This window comes from Sceloporus occidentalis, unplaced genomic scaffold (assembly GCF_023333645.1).
Source record: "Sceloporus occidentalis isolate IW3139 unplaced genomic scaffold, rSceOcc1.0.p SCAF_3, whole genome shotgun sequence".
Taxonomy (NCBI): domain Eukaryota; kingdom Metazoa; phylum Chordata; class Lepidosauria; order Squamata; family Phrynosomatidae; genus Sceloporus; species Sceloporus occidentalis.
In genome coordinates, this window is record NW_028316983.1 from 163,672,599 (window position 1) to 163,694,510 (window position 21,912).

General features: G+C 39.6%; 1 protein-coding gene across 1 annotated transcript in view; it reads right to left on the reverse strand.

Moving 5' to 3' along the window:
- LOC149317036 (uncharacterized) overlaps positions 1–21,912 on the reverse strand; it is a 197,839-nt gene that overhangs the window by 138,251 nt on the left and 37,676 nt on the right. The window contains exons 7-8 of the mRNA XM_089518806.1: positions 16,484–16,607; positions 14,054–14,293 (exon numbers count right to left, since the gene is read on the reverse strand). Of these exons, the coding sequence (XP_089374932.1) occupies positions 14,054–14,293; positions 16,484–16,607 (364 nt within the window). The remainder of the gene's footprint in view (positions 1–14,053; positions 14,294–16,483; positions 16,608–21,912) is intronic.

Below are 21,912 nucleotides of genomic sequence, written 5' to 3' on the forward strand. Positions count from 1 at the left end.
CTTGCGCAGCAAAACAAGGTGTGGGCAGACCACCCTTTTTGGGCAGTCTGTACCCCACCTTAGTTCAAGTGTTACACCTTGGAGCTTCTTTCACTTCCCATATCTTTTCCAATGGGTGCAAAAAAGCAATTTTGGTCAGGAAACCACTGTTGGGAAATGGTGGAGAACTCTTTCTCCTTGTCACTGCTTTGACCAAATTCTTGACCATTTGCCTTGTCCTATTTTGGCAACGTATATCTGAAAATCTCTTCACAGCTATCATGGCATACCTGCCATGTCAGTTTGACATAGCCGCACAGGCTTCCGGAGAGTCACAAAGGCTCTCAGACACAAGTGTAAATCCTCTTTTCAGCAATGGGGCCCAGTGCCATGTAGGTCTGTTCAATGGTTAAAATAGCATTAGTCATAATTTCACAGGCAGTGCAGCAGAAATGGGTATGAACACCATCAAATATGACCTCTTGTCTTTTTAGATACAGAAAAATAATTGTTGCATCCTGTGTGCTTTGGCCTCTCCATCTGGTGCCAATTGTCTCAACACATCTGCTGCTAATATTTTTTCTCTTCAATGACCAGCAGGGAGTAGCAGCATTGCCATGACTGTTCTTAACCCTGACTAAATTATTTTCATCATATCACTGGCCTTGGTTTCTTCTGAACTTTTGTATCTGGACCTAACTTTGCAACCTGGCCTCTGTGAAAAGAAATATAGGGTGGGATTGGGGAAAATGGGGAAAAGAACAAGATCAAAGTGTATTTTTATTTCCCACTAGAATATAAGCTACATATGAAATATGTTTAAGGCTTAGAGGTCTGGCAAAATTTGAGAATTCATATCCATTAAAGCACAATGAGAAGTAATGACTTGTTATACTAATGTACATATGATTTTAGTTTAATCTAGGTGTTGTAATATAGTAATTTAAATACAAATCTAAGAGGAAGCCCTCAACCACTAATCTTTGATAAAACAGGTTTTGTGTTCTTTTAAAGACTAGAAACTTTTATTTGGCAAAAATATGGAATAGTATCTTTCATCAAATGCACAATATGTAGTGCACATGGATCAGTGAGTGGAAATGGAAAAAAAACAACTGAGAGCTGGTGTCCTGCTAGGCAGTTACGATGTCATAAACTAGACCTAAGATTTTTAACTGTTTTGATACACATTTACAACTGTGGCATCATTGCCCAGACTGAATAAAAGTCTGGGCAATGATGCCCAGACTTTTATTCAGTCTAAAAGTCTAAAAGTCACTTTGAAAGTGATGCTGAGTGAATGGGTTCTGCAGAACTGGCAAGTGGGGCACTGAAAGATGATGTATCCAGCCCCCTCCCAGCAGTGCTGCAATGTGGAGATGCAACAGGATCATATCCCTGCTTCTACTCATTGTACTAGAGCCCATTGGTAGGAAAGGGTTGAACAAGTCATTGTTCCACTTACCAGCACAGTTGAGCTCCTTTGCTCAGTCCAGGTGCCTGACTTTTAAGGTGAGTTTCAGGAGGTCGGATTGAGAGACACAGTGTAGCTATGACTTTACATATCCCATGGAGGATCATGGCCATTACCATACCAATACTACTAGGAAACAGACATTCTTCAGCTTAAAAAGTTCTTTAAAGGGATTTAAAACTATGAAAATATATTTTAAGAAAAAATATTTTTTAAAAAATCTGCATTTAAATTTGATTTTTTCATGTGGATTTTTTGGAGGGGAATATAATGCTAATATGGACTGAGAGCAAACTTTAAAATATCTGAAAAATTAAAGCTGTGGGCCAAAAAAGGAGGGAGGTATTCACACATATGAAATATTTACGTTGTTATTAATCTCGAACTTTCTGTTCTGTTCATATATGTGATCCTTTTTACTGAGTCCCCACCACACAGTCCCTTCATTATTGGGACTTCTACAATTGATTCTTGTATTTCTTTAGTGATAGATTTCTGGATGGTGGCATGGATGATTCAGATATCATGCAGCAAACAGATATTAAATATATAAAGACCCTGCTTCTGGTGTATTTGGCCACAGAAGCAACATAATTTTTAAAAATGCATACCTTAATTGTATTTTAACTGTGAATTTTTGTCTTTTTAATTGTAGCTTTTTATTTTAATGTGTTGTACTCCACCTTGAGAGGAGGTGGGAAAGAAATACCAATAATAATAATAATAATAATAATAATAATAATAATAATAATAATATTTAAAGCTTTTAGACTGTATTATTCCACTGCTTAGTGTGTGTCTTCATTTGTTTTTAAGGGTTAATGTGTGTGACTCAAGGGAAATGATACCAATAATCATATCAGAAAATATCTAACCAATCTGATTTAACTACTATATGACATCACCAAGGGCAAGTGAGGGCAACAGAAGTGAGAAAATAATTTGAATACAAAATACAAAGTATACTGAGACATTTACTAGCAGGCTTTTGAAATTGGGAATGGCTGAAAATGTTGTAGACAGTAAGTGGTACAACTAAATCATGGAGAGAAATAAATATTCTGCTTCCATATATATATATATATATATATATATATATATATATATATACACACTCCAGTCTGTTAGTACTCTCTGTTAAAAATAAAATTCCCATTAAATAACATAAGTAAATAAATAAGCAAGCAAGCTGCTACTGATCCCAATCACAAATGATATTATTCAGCGCAAAAGAAATCTTAAGGCTGCCATCCTGCACACATTGCAAAGGGAAAGGTTTCATTGGACTCTATAGGGCTCATTTATGAGTACAGAGATTGCACAGAAGGAAGATGAGATAAAGAAATAAAATAAATAAAATTGCAAGTGTTCTCACTTTGATACTTATCCTGGCACCATATGATTCTTTATTATAATTGATCTTTTTTTTCATAGCTTTTCAAATACTTAGTTTAACCTGTAGTAAACTTTCCTACACCCACATCTTAAAGCTGTAATGGAGCTTAGTGCAGGAATCATAACAGTAAAAACAACACTTTTCCCCCTCCAGCCTAACTACTAATACTGCATTGTATTGCTAATAAAAGCATCTTAGCTCCTAGTCAGATGCTGACATAGAGAAAAAGAGGCACGGGAAATGTTGGGCTCATCATATTTTTAAGAATTAATACCTTAGGTCATGTTAATCAGTTTCTGATATATGTAGCTTTCAGAAAGTACTACAGGGAAAAATGTGGGTGTGACTAATAATGACAAGGATATGAACTATATTTCTCATACTACCAATGAATTGGTCTGTAATATGGATTTGGGAAGCCTTACATTAAAAACAAATTTACCTTTTGCAGTGAAATTGGTCATGCTGCTCTCCATTTCCTTCCTAGGCCAGAAACTTTAAGCTTATTATTTTGGTGGCTATAATTTAAAATGAGTGCCAACATCACCTCAACGACTGGATGATAAGTGTCTTGAAACTTCAAGAGAAACCACTAAATTTTTCACAGCATTTGGGTTTCATTTTCAGTATAATAAAAATATGGTGCCCTTTGAATAATGAATAATAGATTCCTCCCACACTTTGATTTACATGCATGGATTAAATGTCATGTTTGAAAAGTTGCTGTTTTATTCTCCTTGGATTTGCCTAAAGAAAAGGAAAATGGTACCTAGCTAGACTTTCAGCATTGCTACCTGGCCACACAAGCACATAAATATTAACTCTGGTGATATACTCTTTAAAAATCTAAACATATATTAATCTCTTCCCATCAGCATCTGTGAACTTTATGGGAACATGAAATGGTCAAGACTCTGTACAGACTGTAGTTTTTCAAAGTAGAGACCACATTTCAAAGCTCTCTGCTTCTACGGTATGCCTGTGTGTGTGTGTGTGCATGTATGTAATCCAACCATGTATTATTATTAAGGAAAAATACTATTAAATATAATAAAATACAGAAGCTAAATACAAAATATGTTATTTTACTGCTGTAATCCACTTGGATTCCCTGAGATTAAGTGGAATATAAATAAATATAATAATAATAATAATTATTATTATTACTAAACTGGCATGATAATGTACATTAAAACAATGTGCTATCACCACACTGATCAAATAAATAGTATACCAACACTATTGTGTTTTATTACTGTTTTGGATTTGGATTTATTCTGTGTTTTTAAAATTGTACATCTATTTTCTAAGAAGAAATGCTGAACTTTTAAGAATATGTATAACTATTACATTTTAAACATTAAAATCTTCTAATGCCTAAATTCTAACAAACCAAACTATCCAAAAACAGCAATATTAAATAGAATTTAACTTCAAAAGGAGGTGCAAATAAATGGACTGGAAGAAAAAAAAAGGAGTTTAAGGGAAAGGACTAGGAAGTAAGAATTAGATGGAAGAATGAGTATTGGTTAGAAATATAAGAAATCGGGGGGGGGGGGGGGGGACCCTCCCTCGCTCTTCAAAAGTTCCAGCTGGGGTAAGACAGAAAATTCAGGTTCCTTTCAACAAGCACTGCAAATGGACTGTTATGTTAAATTGTGTATTTGCCTTCAACTCTCCTTGTGGTTTTTTTAGGCAAGGAATAATACTCAGAGGTGGTTTTGCCAGTTCCTTCCTCTGAAATATAGCCTACAGCACCTGGCATTTGTTGGTGGTCTCCCTTCCATGTACTAACCAGAGCTGACCCTGCTTAGCTTCCAAGGTCAGATGGGATCGGGTGCCTTTACGGTATTTAGGTCCTTTCATTAAACTATTGCCTATTATTAGAAAGTAGACCTCTATCAGTCGCTCAACTCCTTGCCCCTTTTCACCGCTCCTTAACTTCATGTTCTCCTTACTGGTAAAGTTTTGGAAAATGGAGCAAGTTTTTGGAGGCGTACTTCAGAAATCCAAATTCCTCCTGAAATGTCACAAAAGGTTCAGGTTTTGTATTGGTTGCTTTGAGGGAATCTTGTCAAGCTTTCCACATATTTGCTTAGCATTTCTTACTCTCTAAATTCCTAGCCCCACGTATATTTTATACTGCAGCATGAACCCATTCAACATCATACTTTAAAGATAGACATCCCTCATATCTTTGTAGGATTATACACAGGAAAGTAACCATCAAAATGAAATTTCCTGCTCTTGCCTAATAGTGGTGGCTTGAGAGAACTGGGCAAACTAAACAAGAGGGCAATGAGAGGGAAGGAGGAAAATGAAGCCAATGGACTTGGGCAAAGAACACTGATTAATGAATAAAAAATATTTCAGGGGAAAGGTCAGACGTTCAAGTCAAACTAGCCCCAAGGCAACTCTAGCTTACATGACCAGCACTTTCTGTATGCAGCAGGTAACCCATGCTGACACTAACTTTGTCAACATTAAGTTGTTATTATTGGAAGGAAGTAGTATTCTGGAATAATATCTCAAATGTATTAGTTACCAGTGTGCTGTCTTTCAACATCAGGCATGAATGTTTATTTTGTACTTTATTGATATTGTGCCTCAATCTCTGCTTTATAGCCAAGGAAAACAAAATTCTACTCTTCCTGCTAACCGTCTGGTATTTTCTCTTGTAATACATCCCAAGAATTCAGCATTGCATTTCATATATCCTGCTTTCTGAGCTTCCTGAAAAACTTCTCTCAAAGAAAAAGAAAAAAAACCTCGTACACACCAATTTGTTCCGCAGAACTACTTTTTGAAGGTTCAAACATAACTACCTACTTGGATTCAAACTATAGCTCACAATTATCTCTTTCGCATCAGCGCTCTAATGTATGTTTTCCAAATTTGAATATCAGTGGTAGTTGTAGTCCAATCAGAGCAAAAGGAAAAATTAGCCATGAAAAATAGCTGTGGTTATCCGATCCAAGGCAGACATCAATCAAGGGCCCATTCATACTAGTGTTTTGTGCCGGGTAGATCAGGGTAGATTCGATAATGCATTGAAAAATGCAATACCAAATCTGACATGAATTGAAGTTCCCACTATGTTTACCCCAATCCAATCTCTCCAGCACAATTTAACCCTCTCAAAGTTCACACTGATCAAAGTAACGACTCAAAGTGGATCTTCCATATTCATCACATTCCATCATGTTCTGGTCTTTTTCCCCCTTGCCAATCAAACGATGCACATCTACATCATTCCACTTCCATTGTCATGCTTGTCATCCAAGTGTTTATTGCTTCCTCCCCCTGGCTACCCTATCACTCTGCTGTTTCTGTCCTCCATTTTGAGCAGGACTAAGAAGGACGTGTTCTATATTTATATGAGCTTTTATTGAGGCATGTCCTCCATTGCCCTTTTTGCAGTGCTGCATCCCCCTCCTCCCCAGTGGGGACAACATCTATCCTGTCACTCTGAGATGAGGACAGGGTGACCAGAGCATTCGCCTTTTCCAGGAGCTATCCTCCATTTCATCCTCCTGTCCAGGAAAAATGTCCAAATGCCCTCCCTTGGGAGCCTGACTGAAAAGCATGCATTTTATTTTTCTATGAATGCTTTTAGTTTTTATTTGGGCATATCCTCCATTTTGCGGTGCCTTAGTCTTCCTTGGTGGTGACAGCATCTGGGGGGGGGGGAAGGAGGAGGAGAAGCCCACTCTAGCCAAGGAAACCCTCGGGCACCACAACCCTGAGCTGTCACCTCTGCCCACCCAGGGGGTTGCCTGAGGTTGTGGGCTGAAACAATGTGGGTGCATCTGTCTGGGGGAGGCTCCCATGTCAAATAAACAAGTGACAGGGTGTGTGTGTGTGAATGCGTGAGTGTGTATTTTGGGGGCCCTGTGGTAGAAATGTGGGGAGGGTTGTGTGAGAGACACAAGGAAGTGAAAACAGCACTGAACATTAGGCAAAAAGAAAGGGGTGGGCACGACCTGGCTGCTGCTGGTTGTGCTCTCTCTCTCTCTCTCTCTCTCTCTCTCACTTTAATCTCCTCCTTTGGGAAGAAGAAGAGGAGGAAGAGAAGACTCCCAACCCCACAGAGCTGGCAACGGTGGGAGCATCAGATTTCCTCCAAGCCCCTGGCAGGGGTGGAGGGCACCAAGGCTGGCTGGTGAAGGCTCCTCCATCTCTCCTTCCTTCACTCTTTTCTCATTCCTCCTGTTTTCCCCATCCCTCTCTCTGCCCACCCACTCCTCCTTGCAATGGCATCATTGGGGAACACAAACCAGCATAGTGATGTGGTAGCCAGGAGCAGGAATGAATTAACACTCAGAGAACAAATCACCCTGTATAGAAGCCATGCAAACAGAACAGATTGCACAGTCTGTCAAATAATATATATATATATATATATATATATATATATATATATATATAGTGTGTGTGTGTGTGTGTGTGTGTGTGTTCCCAGAAGACCCCCCCCTTCCTCTGGTGTTGGCAAAGCCTGAAAATCTGGCAATTGCATTTTTGGGTGGAAAGAGCAGAAAAGGAAAACAGCTGAGCAGTTGTTTAAAGGGCACAGCAGCGGGAAGTTTGAAAACACTCAGAGCCGGCAACTAAGCGCGACCATAAAAATGGTGCTTGCCACTCTGTAGATGGGATAGCATGTTCCATCCCTCTGCCCATTGAACCCTCCCTTCAGTAAGGTCCAAATCTGATCAGGAGCAAGTTCCCATTGGTGGCACCCTGATAAAACCTGGGTTTTTGGAAAAGAAACAGGGGAAAACTCGCTATCTGAAAACCTGTGCTAAGGAGGATTTGACACAGGCCCACCCCAAATCGGATAGGAAAAAACCAAATCAAGTGTGAACAACTCATGTTTAAACCAGTTTGCAAACCGATTCAAGTGTGAATGACCCCCTTTTAAACTGGTTTGCAAATCGATTTATAATGTAGTGTGAATGGCCCACAAGAAATCCCCAGCACCATGTATGCAAGCCTTTTGAAAAGGGGTGAGAATCATGTGGCCTGCAAATGTCTCTGGATTGCACCTCCCAACATTACTAATGCTTACTAAAAAGCAATCAATTTCATAGCTGGAGGCATTTGTGGTGAGGTAGGGACAAGAAGAAAAAGGGTCCCAAGTGGAAGAGGCTTTTAAAATGGAGTGTGAAACTTGAGGTGGAAGGATTTTAAATGCTGCCCATTTAAGGTGATTTAATTTTCATCTCATGGTACACTGTTACCTTCTGTAACTTCCTAGAACATGTCTTCCATAGTTGTTCCAAGCAACACAAAGGCTTGTGGAAACTGCTTGCAGGGCATCTAAGCGGCAGGTGATTAAAAGGTTATTCTTTCAAACTTAGTGGTGAAAGATAACTATCTGGTTCTATATAACAGATTATCACGCTATGCTCTTAAAGCATTGCAATCCCACTTTAACTGCTCTGGCTGTCTCCTGTTGCATTCTGGAGTTTGTAGTTCAGCAAGGCCTAAGAGCTCTCTGGTTGAATATTCTAAATGCCCCTTCCTAAACTGCAAATCCAAGAATGCAACAGGAGGCAGCCAGAGCAATAAAAGTAGAATAGCAGTGCTATAACAGTGTAGTATGATAATCAGTATCTCTCCAGGTGGTCTACCCCAGGTGTGGTTCAGGCTGGCTATAAAGGAGGGGATGCTATAGGAAGAATGAATATAAAAGGAGATGAGCCAGTCAGAGAAGAGTGTGATAGTATAAGAATTAGTTAAGATCTAAGAGTGGACAGTTAGAATTCAGGCCAGTGTACTTCAGCAGAATTCATCCTTCTGTTAAAGAAGGAAGCAGTTTTAAAAGTAAAAGAGAAGTTTAAAGAAACAGTTTACTTTTAAAAGAGTTTAGTGGGGGAACTGAATAAAAAATAACTTGTAACTATTGAAGCACAGTAACCATATGATCTGTGAAACCTTTCTGAAAAGATATGTCTTAACACATGCTTGTAAATAAAGCTAATGTGGATAATTTCACAGACAACACACTACCAAGATAAAACACGTATAGGAGGGGGACACTGGAGACTCCAACCTTAATTTATTTAAAGGAAAGTGTATTAAGGGTAGAAGTTGAGCAAGCGTCAAGGACCAAGGGGTCTTTGGATGTTTACAAGGTGAAAATACAGCCCCAAAGCATTGAAAGAAAACTTGGTCACAGCAGGCTATGCAGAAATAAAGATTCTTTTTAAATATGAGTCAGAGGTACGAAAAGCTCATTCACACAATAGGAGGGGAGCCTAGCTGTCCAGTGTGCCATCCTCTTTCCCATAGTATTTATTGGAACGGCACATGCAAGTGGGCAATATTTCACTTAACCTTTAGCATTAAACAGAGGTAAATTAGACAAATGCAGTTACCATGAAGTATGAGTGCCACAAGTGTGTACATTTCCTCTGTATAGGCCCAATTCAAATACATGCTGAGCAGGTATGAACAGGGTCCAAAACCTGCTTGGCACCTGTCTGCATCCATTTTAAACCTGAATCCAATGGAATCCATAAATGCATAGGTGCCCTTCTTACTTAGCATTGCCAGGTCTTGCTTATCCCAGGCCTTGAGATTTGCAGCCAAGCCTGAGAACTAGGGACAACCTCCATGATGATGTTACTTGGGGGTGTCCCTCATAATGACCCTCATAGAGAGACAACCCCATGATGTCACAAGGTGTGGATTCCGGTGAAGCTATTAAATATCTTAGATTAACTATTGAACAGTTTTGCACAGCATGTTGTTCAAACACATACATGTATACATACACACACATAGATTAACCATTGAATAGTTTTGCACAGCATGTTCTTCAAACACATACATGTATACATACACATATACAGAGTAAATATTCCCCTGATTAGAAATTAAAATAAGACTCTTAGCAGCTGTTTCCCCAGTCTCTCTCCCTCAATCTTTTTGTGTAGGCACATGCCAAAATCCCCAAACCTCAAGCTATAGTCACAGGTGTGTTGGTTGTTAGAATCCAGCCAGAGGGGAAAGGCAGACATTCAAGTCTAGCTACCAAGTAGTAGTAATAACAACAGTAGTACAGCTGTAGCAGTAGTTGTAGTAATTGTCCTTATATCTTCTTCTCAGCACTGGGATTCAAAGCACCTTACAAAAATTAAAGCAAGTGATCTCTCCTTGAATCTGCTTTATGCACACATGAAACAAAGTCCTGGGCTAATGATGGGAGCTGTAGTCCAACCAGAGCAAAAAGGAAGAGACAAACTAAGAGATGAAACTGCTATTATCTAATCCAAGCCAGACTGCAGCCAAGAAATGAGAATTTTCAGTATGATTCATTTATCCAGGTATAATCCTTTCTACTGTCTTTCTCCATTTTTCTCCTCAGTTCCAGGGTGATGACCTCCTATTCCTCATCTGTCCTTGCAACCTCCATCAGCTACTCATCAGCCCCTTCTGACCCCATTCCTGCTAGAACTTTCCAATACAAATTTTCCTCTTTGCTAGTAGTGGCAACAGTATGCAAAGGACTCTTTGTAGCACCTTTCAGACTAACTGTGAGAAAAAAAGTGTAGCATAACCTTGTGGATTTAGTCTACTTCCTCAGATGCACAGTAACAGCCAGTGCAGGAAACTACTTCCTAACAGGAATGCTATTCTGGATCTTCACTCATATCATATGCTCTTCCCCCAGCTTGGTGCTTCCAGATTACCATTTCTACTTACCATACTGCCTTCACAGAATTTAGGACAATACAACTCAACCAGTGGAGAGTCATAAACTTACCAGCAGTCCAGGTTGGGACTTAAATCCTGGAGCATATGGGTGGTGGCCAAAGGTCTAGCTACCTATTCTGATGTGCATTCAAATCAGATCTAGGGAAAGTTACTTTTGTACTACAGGTACCACAGGTATGGCTCCTTACTATTATGGCCATGGGCTTCTGAGAGTTATAGTGCAAGAAAGTAATGTCTCCATGTCCTAATATAAACACAGTCTCAAACCAAAAAGTAATAATTGTAAGCTTGAAAGCTCCATCAAAAATACCCTCTCACCAACTGCCAATTGTCATTGTTTGGATATTTAGTACACAATGGTGATTCAATAAACCTATACATATGACTTTAAATAGCACAACCATCACACAAGGCTGTGACCAACACACACACATACATGAGTCAAAATCATTCAGCTGCAAAGCAGCTTGTGCTTATCAGACAAATTTATTCCAGATCAAATGATTCAACCAGTTGCTGACATTTGCCTGGCTGCTGTTGTAAATGACACACAACAATCTTGCCCCACGTGGCATGGTTAAGAAACAAAATAAATGTGCCTCAGTCTCAAAACAGAGCCTCAAGTGTACTTGGGTATATTCCAAAATAATTTAAATTCTGCTTTTTTAGCAAATGGGGGTCAATGAAGCTCAAAACTCAGACAAGGATTTGGGCATTCATGTGTTCATATACACCCACTTGTTCATTTATTATTTTAAAGCTACTTTGCCCAAATCAAATTACATAGCTGACAAGCTGCATAGATAAGGAACATGAGGGGGGGAGGAATCTAAACTTGGCTGACAATGCTCTGTGATATAGCATACCATACATTTGGCAATTTTAAAATGAGTGAATTAGGTTGCATTTTAGGGGGTGAAAGAAGGAAAGAGAGCCTGCACTGGAGCTTGAATGTTAACTTTGAAAATTCATTTGATGGTGTTGAATGTTAGATATTGAGAGAAAAATTATTACTACCAACCCTAACAACTGAAAACATTTTATTGAGCTATCATTGGTCAATTTATTATTAAAACATAATTTTCCAGGGTTGGATATGGTTTTTTATAAGGAATGGCAAGGAGATTGTTATTGTTGACTCTAAAGTTACATTTTATTACTGGCACCTTCAAGAAGGCTCTTCTTTTCCTTATAATGTTGTCTTCCTCCAACCTGTTTACCCTCCTAGGGGACTACAAAGTCCATAATATGTTTGTTGCTTGGGAATGGTAAGAATTCAACACATCTGGAAACTGTCAATTTGGAAAAAGCTGTTCTAAACTCTGGGGAGTCGATGTGTTGTAGAAATCTGAGCTATGACTCTGGAGATCAGAGTTTGCTTCCCTGATTGGCCATGGAAATCCAACGGGTAACATCACACATTCTCAGCCCTAGAAAACCCCATGATAGAGTCATCTTTGGGTTGCCATAAATGGGTAACATCACACATTCTCAGCCCCAGAAAACCCCATGATAGATTCATCTTTGGGTTGCCATAAATAAGAAACAACTTGAAGGCATACAACAACAAAAAAGTATGGAACCTCACCTTACCACATCAGTTTTCTTGCTAATCTGCATCTCTGTTCTTTTATTTCTGTTCTTTGGCACTCTCACTATTATGTACACTATTCAGCTCCCCTTGAAACATATTGCTTCTTGAAGAATAATAAGGAGTGATCTTAAATGTTAATAAGGAAAGTCTTGATTTCAGCTAGATTCACAGGATTCCCAGTTTCCTATAAAACTCATGTTTTGTAAAGATTAGTGTTAGAGCATGTGTTGTTTTCATTTAACTCAGCAAGAATACTCCTAAGTAAGGTTTTGGGGTTTGTTTGGTTTTTTTTAAATACAGGCAGGGATGAGAATATCTAAATATAACTAGTTGTATCTTGTGGCTCCCAGTGCCAATCCTACCAAACTTCTCAGAGTGTGAGATCCACTGAAGAAAGGGTAGGTGAAGGCCAGAATGAATGGGGTGGTTAGAGCATGAGAAAAAGAAAGACAGAATCCAAAAGAGAAGAAAATGTGGGTGAAAAAACTTTCTAGTTAATTATCCAAGCACAAAGCACTGTGTGAGGAATAATAAAGACATTAAAGGATTACAAAGGGGGTTCACTGAGATTAATTCTGAGTACACCTGGGTGGAGCATGGGTTTAGTTAAATCAGGTTTAGTTAAAACCAGAATGAAATAAATAGTGAGGACAACTAAAGAGAGTTAACCACCTCTCTACCTGTCAAAAATACTGTACAGGTCAATAGTTGGGGAGGAGTATCAGTCTTCCAAACCTAAAGGTCTTGATATTTGGTAAAGACCGTGGCTGCCTGAGTACTAAGCAAACACATCACTCCATTCCATTAAAACCCCTTTCCATTCTTCCTCAATGACTCCTCAGTCCCAGCTTATCAAATGCCTCTCACCCATTCCCCTGCTAAGTTTCCAGAACTCTCTTTATTTCTTTCCCTACTCCTAAAAAAACTATGATAAAGAAAGTAGTTTAGCATGAGATACATTTCCTCTAATCCTAACAGTCTTTCTCCTTAGGCCTTCCTTTTTTATTGAATCTGTCACAGAAAGGGCCATCTGCCATAATGAATCTAATGTTCTAAAAGTAATCAACTTGTTAAAGTATAAGATTAACTTCAGCGCTAATCAGGAAATCTAAAATCTAGCAAGTAATCAACTGAATAAGCCAATTAATTAGTTATTTCTGAACTTTCACCCACATCTTAAAATATTAAATAGATTATTATCACATAGGAACATATTTCAGACAGACAGACAGAGTGTGGGAATCACTTTGGCCTGCTACAGACTGCCAAAATAAAGCTGCTTCCGGTCTCTTTGGAGGTATGCTGTTTAAATGATGCATGCATCCTAAGAATCCAGAAGCTGCACCAAAGCTGCCCTCCAGTGCTTAGGAATGGAGTGTGGCTTTGGCGCAACCTCCAGACTCTTAGGACCCATGCATCATTTAAATAGCATACCTCCAAAGAGACCCGAAGCAGTTTCATTTTTGCAGTCTGTAACAGGCCTTTGTGTATTTAAACTATTAAGCAGAGAGAGCATATACTCTCCAACTATCCAGATTTGATCTTCTGTTATACCACTTTTTCAACTGCTCTTAAAATGTCCCACTTTTTCTTTCCTCCTTCCACTTCTTCTCTTCACCCTCTGCAAAATGAGCTCAAAGGGCAAAAATAGTTTGCACTCCATTAACTGAGCAGGGGGAAGAGAGAGGTAAAAGTGGAATTATGCCCTTCTCAGTAGGGTCAGGCTCAGGCAAAAACAAACTGTTGCAACCTCTCCCAACTAATGTGTTCTATCTCATTGATTATTTTTGCCATCATGACCACATTCTGATGTTGCTTTGCCACATGTGTACCAATTTTTGTCTGTGAAATGCTAGAAGGTATGAGAGCCTACTGAAGAAATGTCACTTACTGTGTGGACGCTTTGGTCAAAACAGATCTCTACATCGTAGAAGTTGCCATTATGTCTGACTGGTAGTGAGGTACCAGCCCACTGTTGACCTTCCACTTTGGACCAGGAAAGCAGCTCACCACCAACTTGTCCACGGATGGAAACCTTGAGAATGTAGCTGCCTTGAGGCACTTTGTCTTTAATACCCCGTATGCATTTAAGTTGGATTTGAATGGGTTGGGACTTTTTAGACCAGTTGATCTAAGGGAAGAAAGGGTGCTAATGAGGAGAAAAAAGAAAACTGCACTCCTGGTTGGAAACAGTAAACATGTGTATTCAAAAAGGGGAGTTATACAATGATGGCATTATTTCTTTGTTTTCTATTCTGCCTTTTCCTCAAATTGGAAACCAACACAACTCACAACTGGATTAAAAACAAGACACAAGTACATTAAACACACAGTAGGATATAACAGAAGTCCTACTCTGCCTGGACTGAGCCTCAGTGTATTTAGTCACATTTAGTTGCTGTCTACATCCAAACAATGATTTCAGAAGTTCTATTCAGGAGTCCTCCTTGAAATAAAACCAACATCATAGCACACTTTGGGGGTGTGCAGATGGGTGGCTAAATGCCGCTTGTTTTTGCCCAAGAAGGAGGTGCAGCAACCACACACCACGGTCTCCAGAGGGACCAAAAAGAACCCGCTTCTTGGTGGGGTCTATTGCATCCCGGAAGGGGTGCCATAGGCATGCGCATGTGCCATGATGATGCCCCTTGTGTGCAGCGCCATTTTGGCGCTGCACACGACGAGCATCATCATGGTGTGCGCTGTGTAAATAGGCACGCACCAAGTTGATGCCTGGCCAGTACGATGAGGGCTGAGAGCATCTGGACACTCAGCCCTCACCACACCTATAGGTTGGCACAAAGTGCTGGTGTGTAGAGCCCCTTTCTTGCCTAACAACAGGGCATACTGCTGTAATTTGGAGGGCTTGAAACTTTAGAAGAAACAAATGCTAACCACTTGAGACTATAGTAAGACCCTATAATAACATGGAATTTCTCATGGATTTCATGTTGTTTCTTTGTAGAATACAAAAACTGGGCGTGTAATATTGCAGTGCACGCACTGTCTTCCTAATTTACTTCTGTAGTAATTTAAATTATTTTTCTTCTTATATATCCATTTCCATTATGAGAGAAGGTTATTTAAAATTGCATCCCAGACTACACATCAAATTATTTTAATGTGTTTTCCTTGACAAAGTATTCCAAAATTTTTATGATCTACCCCTGTAGTGACCAATAATCTCTCTCTTTTTAAAAAAAAATACATCCTACCTTGGATTTATAATGGAAAAGACAGCATATTTCCATATAGATAGAAAGCTCATGGAGTTAAATTAAGCAGTTAAGTAAACACTTGAAGTAGTTAAACCTCTTTTGTTTTTGTTTTCCTCAACACACACCATACTTAACAAACTAATCTGAATGACAATTATTTTCATTTAAATTAGAAAAATCTTAATTAACAATGAAGATTTAACCTTAATATTTTGGCACTGGAATCATGCATATATATATATATATATATATATATATATATATATATATATATGAAAATTAACATCATGTGAATGAATAAATAAGACAATCTTTCTAAAACCTCAAGGCAGGATTACTGATGCAGGCAGACTGAGTTATTAAACACATTCTAAATTAAACGCCTCTATGAATTTTATACTGAAATTTATTTTGATAGTTTTGCATGCCAAATGTGACATTTTATATTTTAGATTCATCTTCTGTAGTAATTTTGGAAATGTCATACAAACAAAGATTTTGTCATTTACCAATGGAATTACTATGCATGGCCAGTTAGCCTCCTCTCTTTCTGGCTCTTCTAGTTGTTTCAAGTCAGCAAGCCATAAAAAATCTTTATCTCTCTGAAACACAGCAATTTGGAAGATAATCGAATAGTGACTGGGGGGCAAAAAAAGCCAGTCTGAGGAATTATACCACAATCTCTCTTGCATTTACAACCTTCCCTCAAAGCGAGTGTCAGTTGAGTAGGAAAAGGAGATAGGAGATTCATCATATCTCAAGCTTGTCTCATTTACATGGTGGCAGGGCTGCCTTTCCTCATCTCTTACAGGAATGACTTTGCTTGGCCAGTGCTGAGAAAGTGTTTTGAAAAACTCCAGCCTTGCCCAAATGATTCACATTTAATGCTTTTAGATGTTCCTGTTTAAGCATATACTTGCATCTGTTGGGATTGCATACATTTAAGTTTGCTAAAATGCTAATTTTTTAAAAGATAAAATAGGAAAGTGAAGGGATTTCATATAAGGGAGGGAGTCAATATAATTGATCTAGTCATTTTGCTGTTTCTTTCAAGGGGAGAAAGCACTCATTCTCTCACACAGACACCCACAAAAAAGACTCACCTTCCAGCTAAGAGCTGCTCCGCCATTTGAATCATTATTCACTCCTGTAAGTTTACTCAACTTGGCTTCAGTCCTCTCTTGGCAGGTTTTCGGTGCTGCTTTCAGCGCCTGACTTTCTGGCTTGCTTCGATGACAAATGGAGAGGGGGGGGGGTTAATAAAATGCATAAATTAAAGAAAGCGTTGACCCTTGAAATCCACATGCATTTCAATGCATTCCTTAAATATATACAAGAAAGGCAACAGTGGATGGAGTGTTGCTGTACATTTGAGGTAGGGAAATGTTTAAGTTTTAAGCAGAGGCAAAGGAATAAAAATGGGATCGCATCTAACCGCACATTCATATTTATCAGTCTGGATGGATGCCAAAACACCAGGGGCCACAATCCAGCAAACCCTATGAGCTCATGTTGGCTAGACCGTGGCCAGGAGGTTTTACTCACAGGACCCAGATAGCAATAGCCAGCTTGATCACCAGATGGACAGGACTGGCACTGAAGCAAAAGCACAGCATGTAAAGAAAGTCACCCATCTGGCAATAGAGGTCCTGAATGCAGGACCCTGGAGTGCAGGCCAAGGGAGGCTGGTGATCTCCAGGTCACTTGGGTGGTGAATCTGCTCCTGGTTTTAGTCTCAAATTTAGAGACGCTATCTCTGATGAACCCTATTCCCAAAATAGATTTTTGTACCTTGGATTGCTTTGTTAAAGTTCAGACTAGAATCTGAGTGAATTCAGTATTCTATAGACATGGGAAATGAAGTTCAAGCAGCAGTAGCCCAGGGCTTTAGACATATTATAATTTGGACTACAGCTTCCAGTATCCTGCAGCCTTGATTGGTGAGGATTCTGCAAACTGTAATCCCAAAAATAACCTCAGAAAATGTTATCATCCCATTCAGAATAGGAAGTCCTTCTTTCCTTAGCATACTGTAGATATATGGCAATGAAACCATCTTAGATATTTTTAATGTTTTTTGTTTTATATTGATATAATATTTCAGTATAGGCCCAGTATATCTCTCAATATCAAAGGCTGAGAGCAAACAAGAGGCAAGGAAGAAGCAAACTCATAGTCCCTATATTTAAAAAAACAACAACACCCAAAACCAGAAGTTACTTTCTGTCTATGCTTTCACTTTTCCTTATCCAAAATGCCCATTCAGCTCAGGCAAAGTCCCTATTCCCTGATATGCCTTTCAACTGACTAGGAGCACCTCTGTCATATCTGGATTAAGTTTCAATGTGTTTGCCCTTATCCAGTCCATTACTGACAACAGACACTGATTCAGTACAGAGACAGGTTCCTAGGAATCAGATGGGATGGAAAAATAGAGTTGCATGACATCAGCATGCTGGTCATACCAAACCCCAAAACTCCAGATGACCTCTCCTTGCAGTTTCATATGATATCAGACTACTAGTACTGTGTGGTGCATATTCACACAAAGAGGCAAAATGCTGTACCATAAGTAGAAGCTGTCTAATCTGTGAAAAAGAGCACTTCCAAAGGAATGTGTCCTCATTAGTTATGTAGCAAATTCTGAACAATCCCTGAAACAGGACACCAAATTAGGATCCAAAAATGTAAGTGACTAAGAGCAAAACAGACCGCCCCTTTGTGCCAGCTTGGGGTGGTGTCAGAGAGCAGTGTTTAGACGCTGCACGCTCTAACACTGCCCCCAAGCCAGCATCATGCCACCCACCCAACCACATGGTGGGCAGCTTTGCACCACTCTGGCATCACAATGTTTATATGCCACATGCCACAGGAGCACCGCTAAGCCATGGTGGCTGTGCAAAAGCCGGCGTTTTGTCAACTCAAAAAGGAGTGGCATTTCACCGCTTCCTTTTGTGCCTGTAAAAAGCTGGGTTGGGGGCATGGTGTGCGGTTGCCATGGCCCCAACCCAGCATTCAAAGGGGTGGCATCTAGTTGCCCCTTCATGGCCATCTGTTTCAGACCTATGTTCATCTAATCCAGGGGTGAGAATGATGTAGCCTTCCAGATTCTGTTAGCCTATATCTCCCAGCATAGCTCATGCTGCTTGTGTTACTGAGAATTGTAATTCAAATATCTGGACTTCTTCATAACCTAAAACAATTTCTTGCAGCTTTCTAGCTGTAGCAGGTCTTTTATAAAGCAATGGGGCTTGCCAACTCAGAACCAAGCCACCATCAAATACCTTGGATTACAACACTGATAGCTCATAACAAGTCATTGCTGTTGAGAAAACCAATCCCCCAACAGCAACTATGAGGACAGAAACTAAACTAAGAAAAAACAGTGTACTCCAAAGCAAGTGGCTGGTGATGTCTTGTCCCTGCTATTTGAAAAGTTCTGTGGTTTCCATGCTATGAGATCTGATTCTACCAAACAACTTTTCCTTGTGCTAACCATCTTTTTATCCATTATGTTTTATTTATTTATTTATTTTGATCACAAGGGGAGTGAAAATGGAGGGAATGAAGAAAAACAAGGGAGGGTTACAAACAGGAGATGATGGTGTCCAAAGCCCTGGTAAAATTCAATGAATGAGGCAGGTGGTAGCATGATAACAGAATCATAGAATCATAAAGTTGGAAGGGACCGCAAGGGCCATTCCGTCCAACCCCCTGCCATGCAGGAACTCTCAGTCAAAGCATCCACGACAGATGGCCATCCAGCCTCTGCTTAGACCTCCAAAATCCATTCTAAGTCATGATTGCGCGCATGCGCGCATGCGCGCACACACACACACACAGATGCGTGTGTGTGTGTGTGTGTAACAATGAAGTGTGTCTCTAATTTTAATTTTTTGGGGGAGGATGGAGAGAAAGAATGTTTCAGTTAACAGAAGTATATGAAAGGTGCCTTAAATAAACACTTCAGGATTTTGTGGCATCCCTTTCTTCCTTGACCTGAAGGTTAGACAAAGCTTAACCTAATTGCCCTAAAAAGGGAAATAAGGGAACTTATATTATGAATGTTACCATTTAATTCCTGCAGCTGGATCATCTAAGAAAATCTCTTTTCCCAGGAAGAATGGTTGGATTTGAAACTTTGTACTTATTTAGTTTGCTCATGATGGAAATTATTTCACTTAATTTGGTTAGAGCTCCATTGACACAAGGGTTCATTAGGACACCCATTTGCTTGCAATTCAATTTAAAATTAAATACACTTTGTTGTGGATTTTATTACTTTTAAACTACTGTATCTATTGCCTTTATTAGCAGCTATTACACAATTATGAAGGTAAACAGTTTTCATTACTCTGTTTGATCTCTTTTAGGGGTACAACATTTCTCTCACTCTCTTTTTCACACATCTAGAAGTTGGAGATGAGGATACATTAGGACTGGGCAGAAACTGATTTGGGCCAAAAATATATAAAATCATGATATTGAATCAGTAATTCAAGAAGAAACCATTTCATGAAATGGCTTTTCCATTAATCTTGTTTCTCTAAACAATTTCATTAACTGTTCAGCACATTTACTTACTTCTGAGTAGATGCATGTACAGACATGTATACAGAGCCAATGTGGTGTAGTGGTTTGAATGGTGGACTAGAACTCTGTAGACCAGGATTTAAATCCCAGCTGGGCCATGTAAACCCACTGGGAGATCTTGGGCAAGTCACACTCTCTCAGCCTCAGAGGATAACAATGGCAAACCCTCTCTGGAGAAACTTGCTAAGAAAACCCCATGATAGTCTTAGGGTCACCATAAGTCAAAAACAAATTGAAGGCACACAACAACAACAACAACAACAACAACAACAACAACCATGTATGCAATGGCATTGCTAAGCTCTCATTTACTACTGCCCCTCCAGTGTCCTTTAAAACAGTTTTCGACTCTCTTTTTATTTTGCATTTTCATTAAAAGTGAAAGAAAAATTAATCTGATTTTTAAAAAAAGAACCAAAGCTAAGTAGCTCAGGCTTTAAAACTGGGTTGCTTAGACCAGCAGCTTGATTTTATGTTTTTAATGTGTGTGTTTTTTTACTCTCTACACTCTCTCAGACTCAGAGGAAGGGAAAGGCAAACCTACTCTGAACAAATTACACCAAGAAAATCCTATGGTAAATTTGTCTTAATAGGTGCCATAAGTCAGAAATGACTTGAAGGCACACAACAACATCTCTTATAGAAAAAATAAAAATAAATAGTGACTCAGGAAGTTAGATAGTGAGTATAACTGATTATCTTTCAGTGGCTGTTAATAATAAGGTCTGATAGTGCAGACTTTAGTTTAAATAAGTATCTTCTTTGGACTCAAATATCTGTCCCTTCTGTTTACAGGGAATGAATTACTAGTCGTTTTAATTATGATTTTCTCCATAACAAAGGCGCTTTACAGACCGCCCATTTGGGGCGGCCTGTAGGTGCTGCTTTTCCTGCTAGATCGGGGCCTCACCTTCCAGAGCAGCAGCCTCCGAGGCCCTGATCCGCCTCTTTCCAGGCTGTGGGGAAGCAGCAAAAGGCCGCTTCCCCACGGCCTGGAAAGGGGTGTCCTTGGGGCTTCATGCCCCAAGGACACCCGACGGCAGCGGGGAGGAGGAGAAAGGGGCCGCTCAGCCCCTTTTTCCCTTGCGCAGCTGTCTAAAGGCTGCACCAGCGACGCAAATCGCGGAAGGAGCTCCGTTTCGGAGCTCCTTCTCGCACCATGGAAAGGGCGCTCTATGCGCCCTCGTGCAGTGCAACAACGTCACGTCCGCGCCACCCCATTTGGAGGCGGCGCGTTCATGACGTCATAATGGCAGCCCCTGTGTGGAATGGGCGCCACCATTTTGTGCATCCTGGGGACAAACTTGGGTTAGATGTGTGCGTAAGGCACACACTTTGCCTAACCCTAGTACGTCCCCAAGACGTACTTTACGCCCGTCTGTAACAGGCCAAAGATTACTTGAAACAAAAGTACCTGAAGCTGGTAGCACAGATATAAGTACAATTACAATTATAATATAGGCAAAGATAACTTCACTCCTCTTGCTATGTGACTATAATTCTGTGACTAAGTTTTAATGACTTATATAGTTAGAAGAGTAAGATGTAATGGAAGACAAGGCAGGCTAATGCTGTACTTGCTGTGATTGTTGAAATGAAAACAATGTGGATAGGAGGTGAGCACCTTGCAACATCCAATTGCTCTAAGTAATTACAAAGGTACTTATTACCCCAAAAAAGATATATAAATGAAACTTAGCTTTCAAATTATTCCAGTGTTATTCCTGTTGTATGTAGAACGTAACTAAGGTGCGGTGCTTACATTCACATCAGTAGGTGTCACTATAGTGCCATTTGCACAGCTAACAATAGCCCTAAGATAGCACCTACTGGTAGGGATGCAAAGAACATTTGAAGATAAGAGGGAGAAAATAAGTGTTAAAAAAGCCGTGACAAGGAGATTTCTCCACACACTCCTCTTTCATTTTCTCCCAGTTCT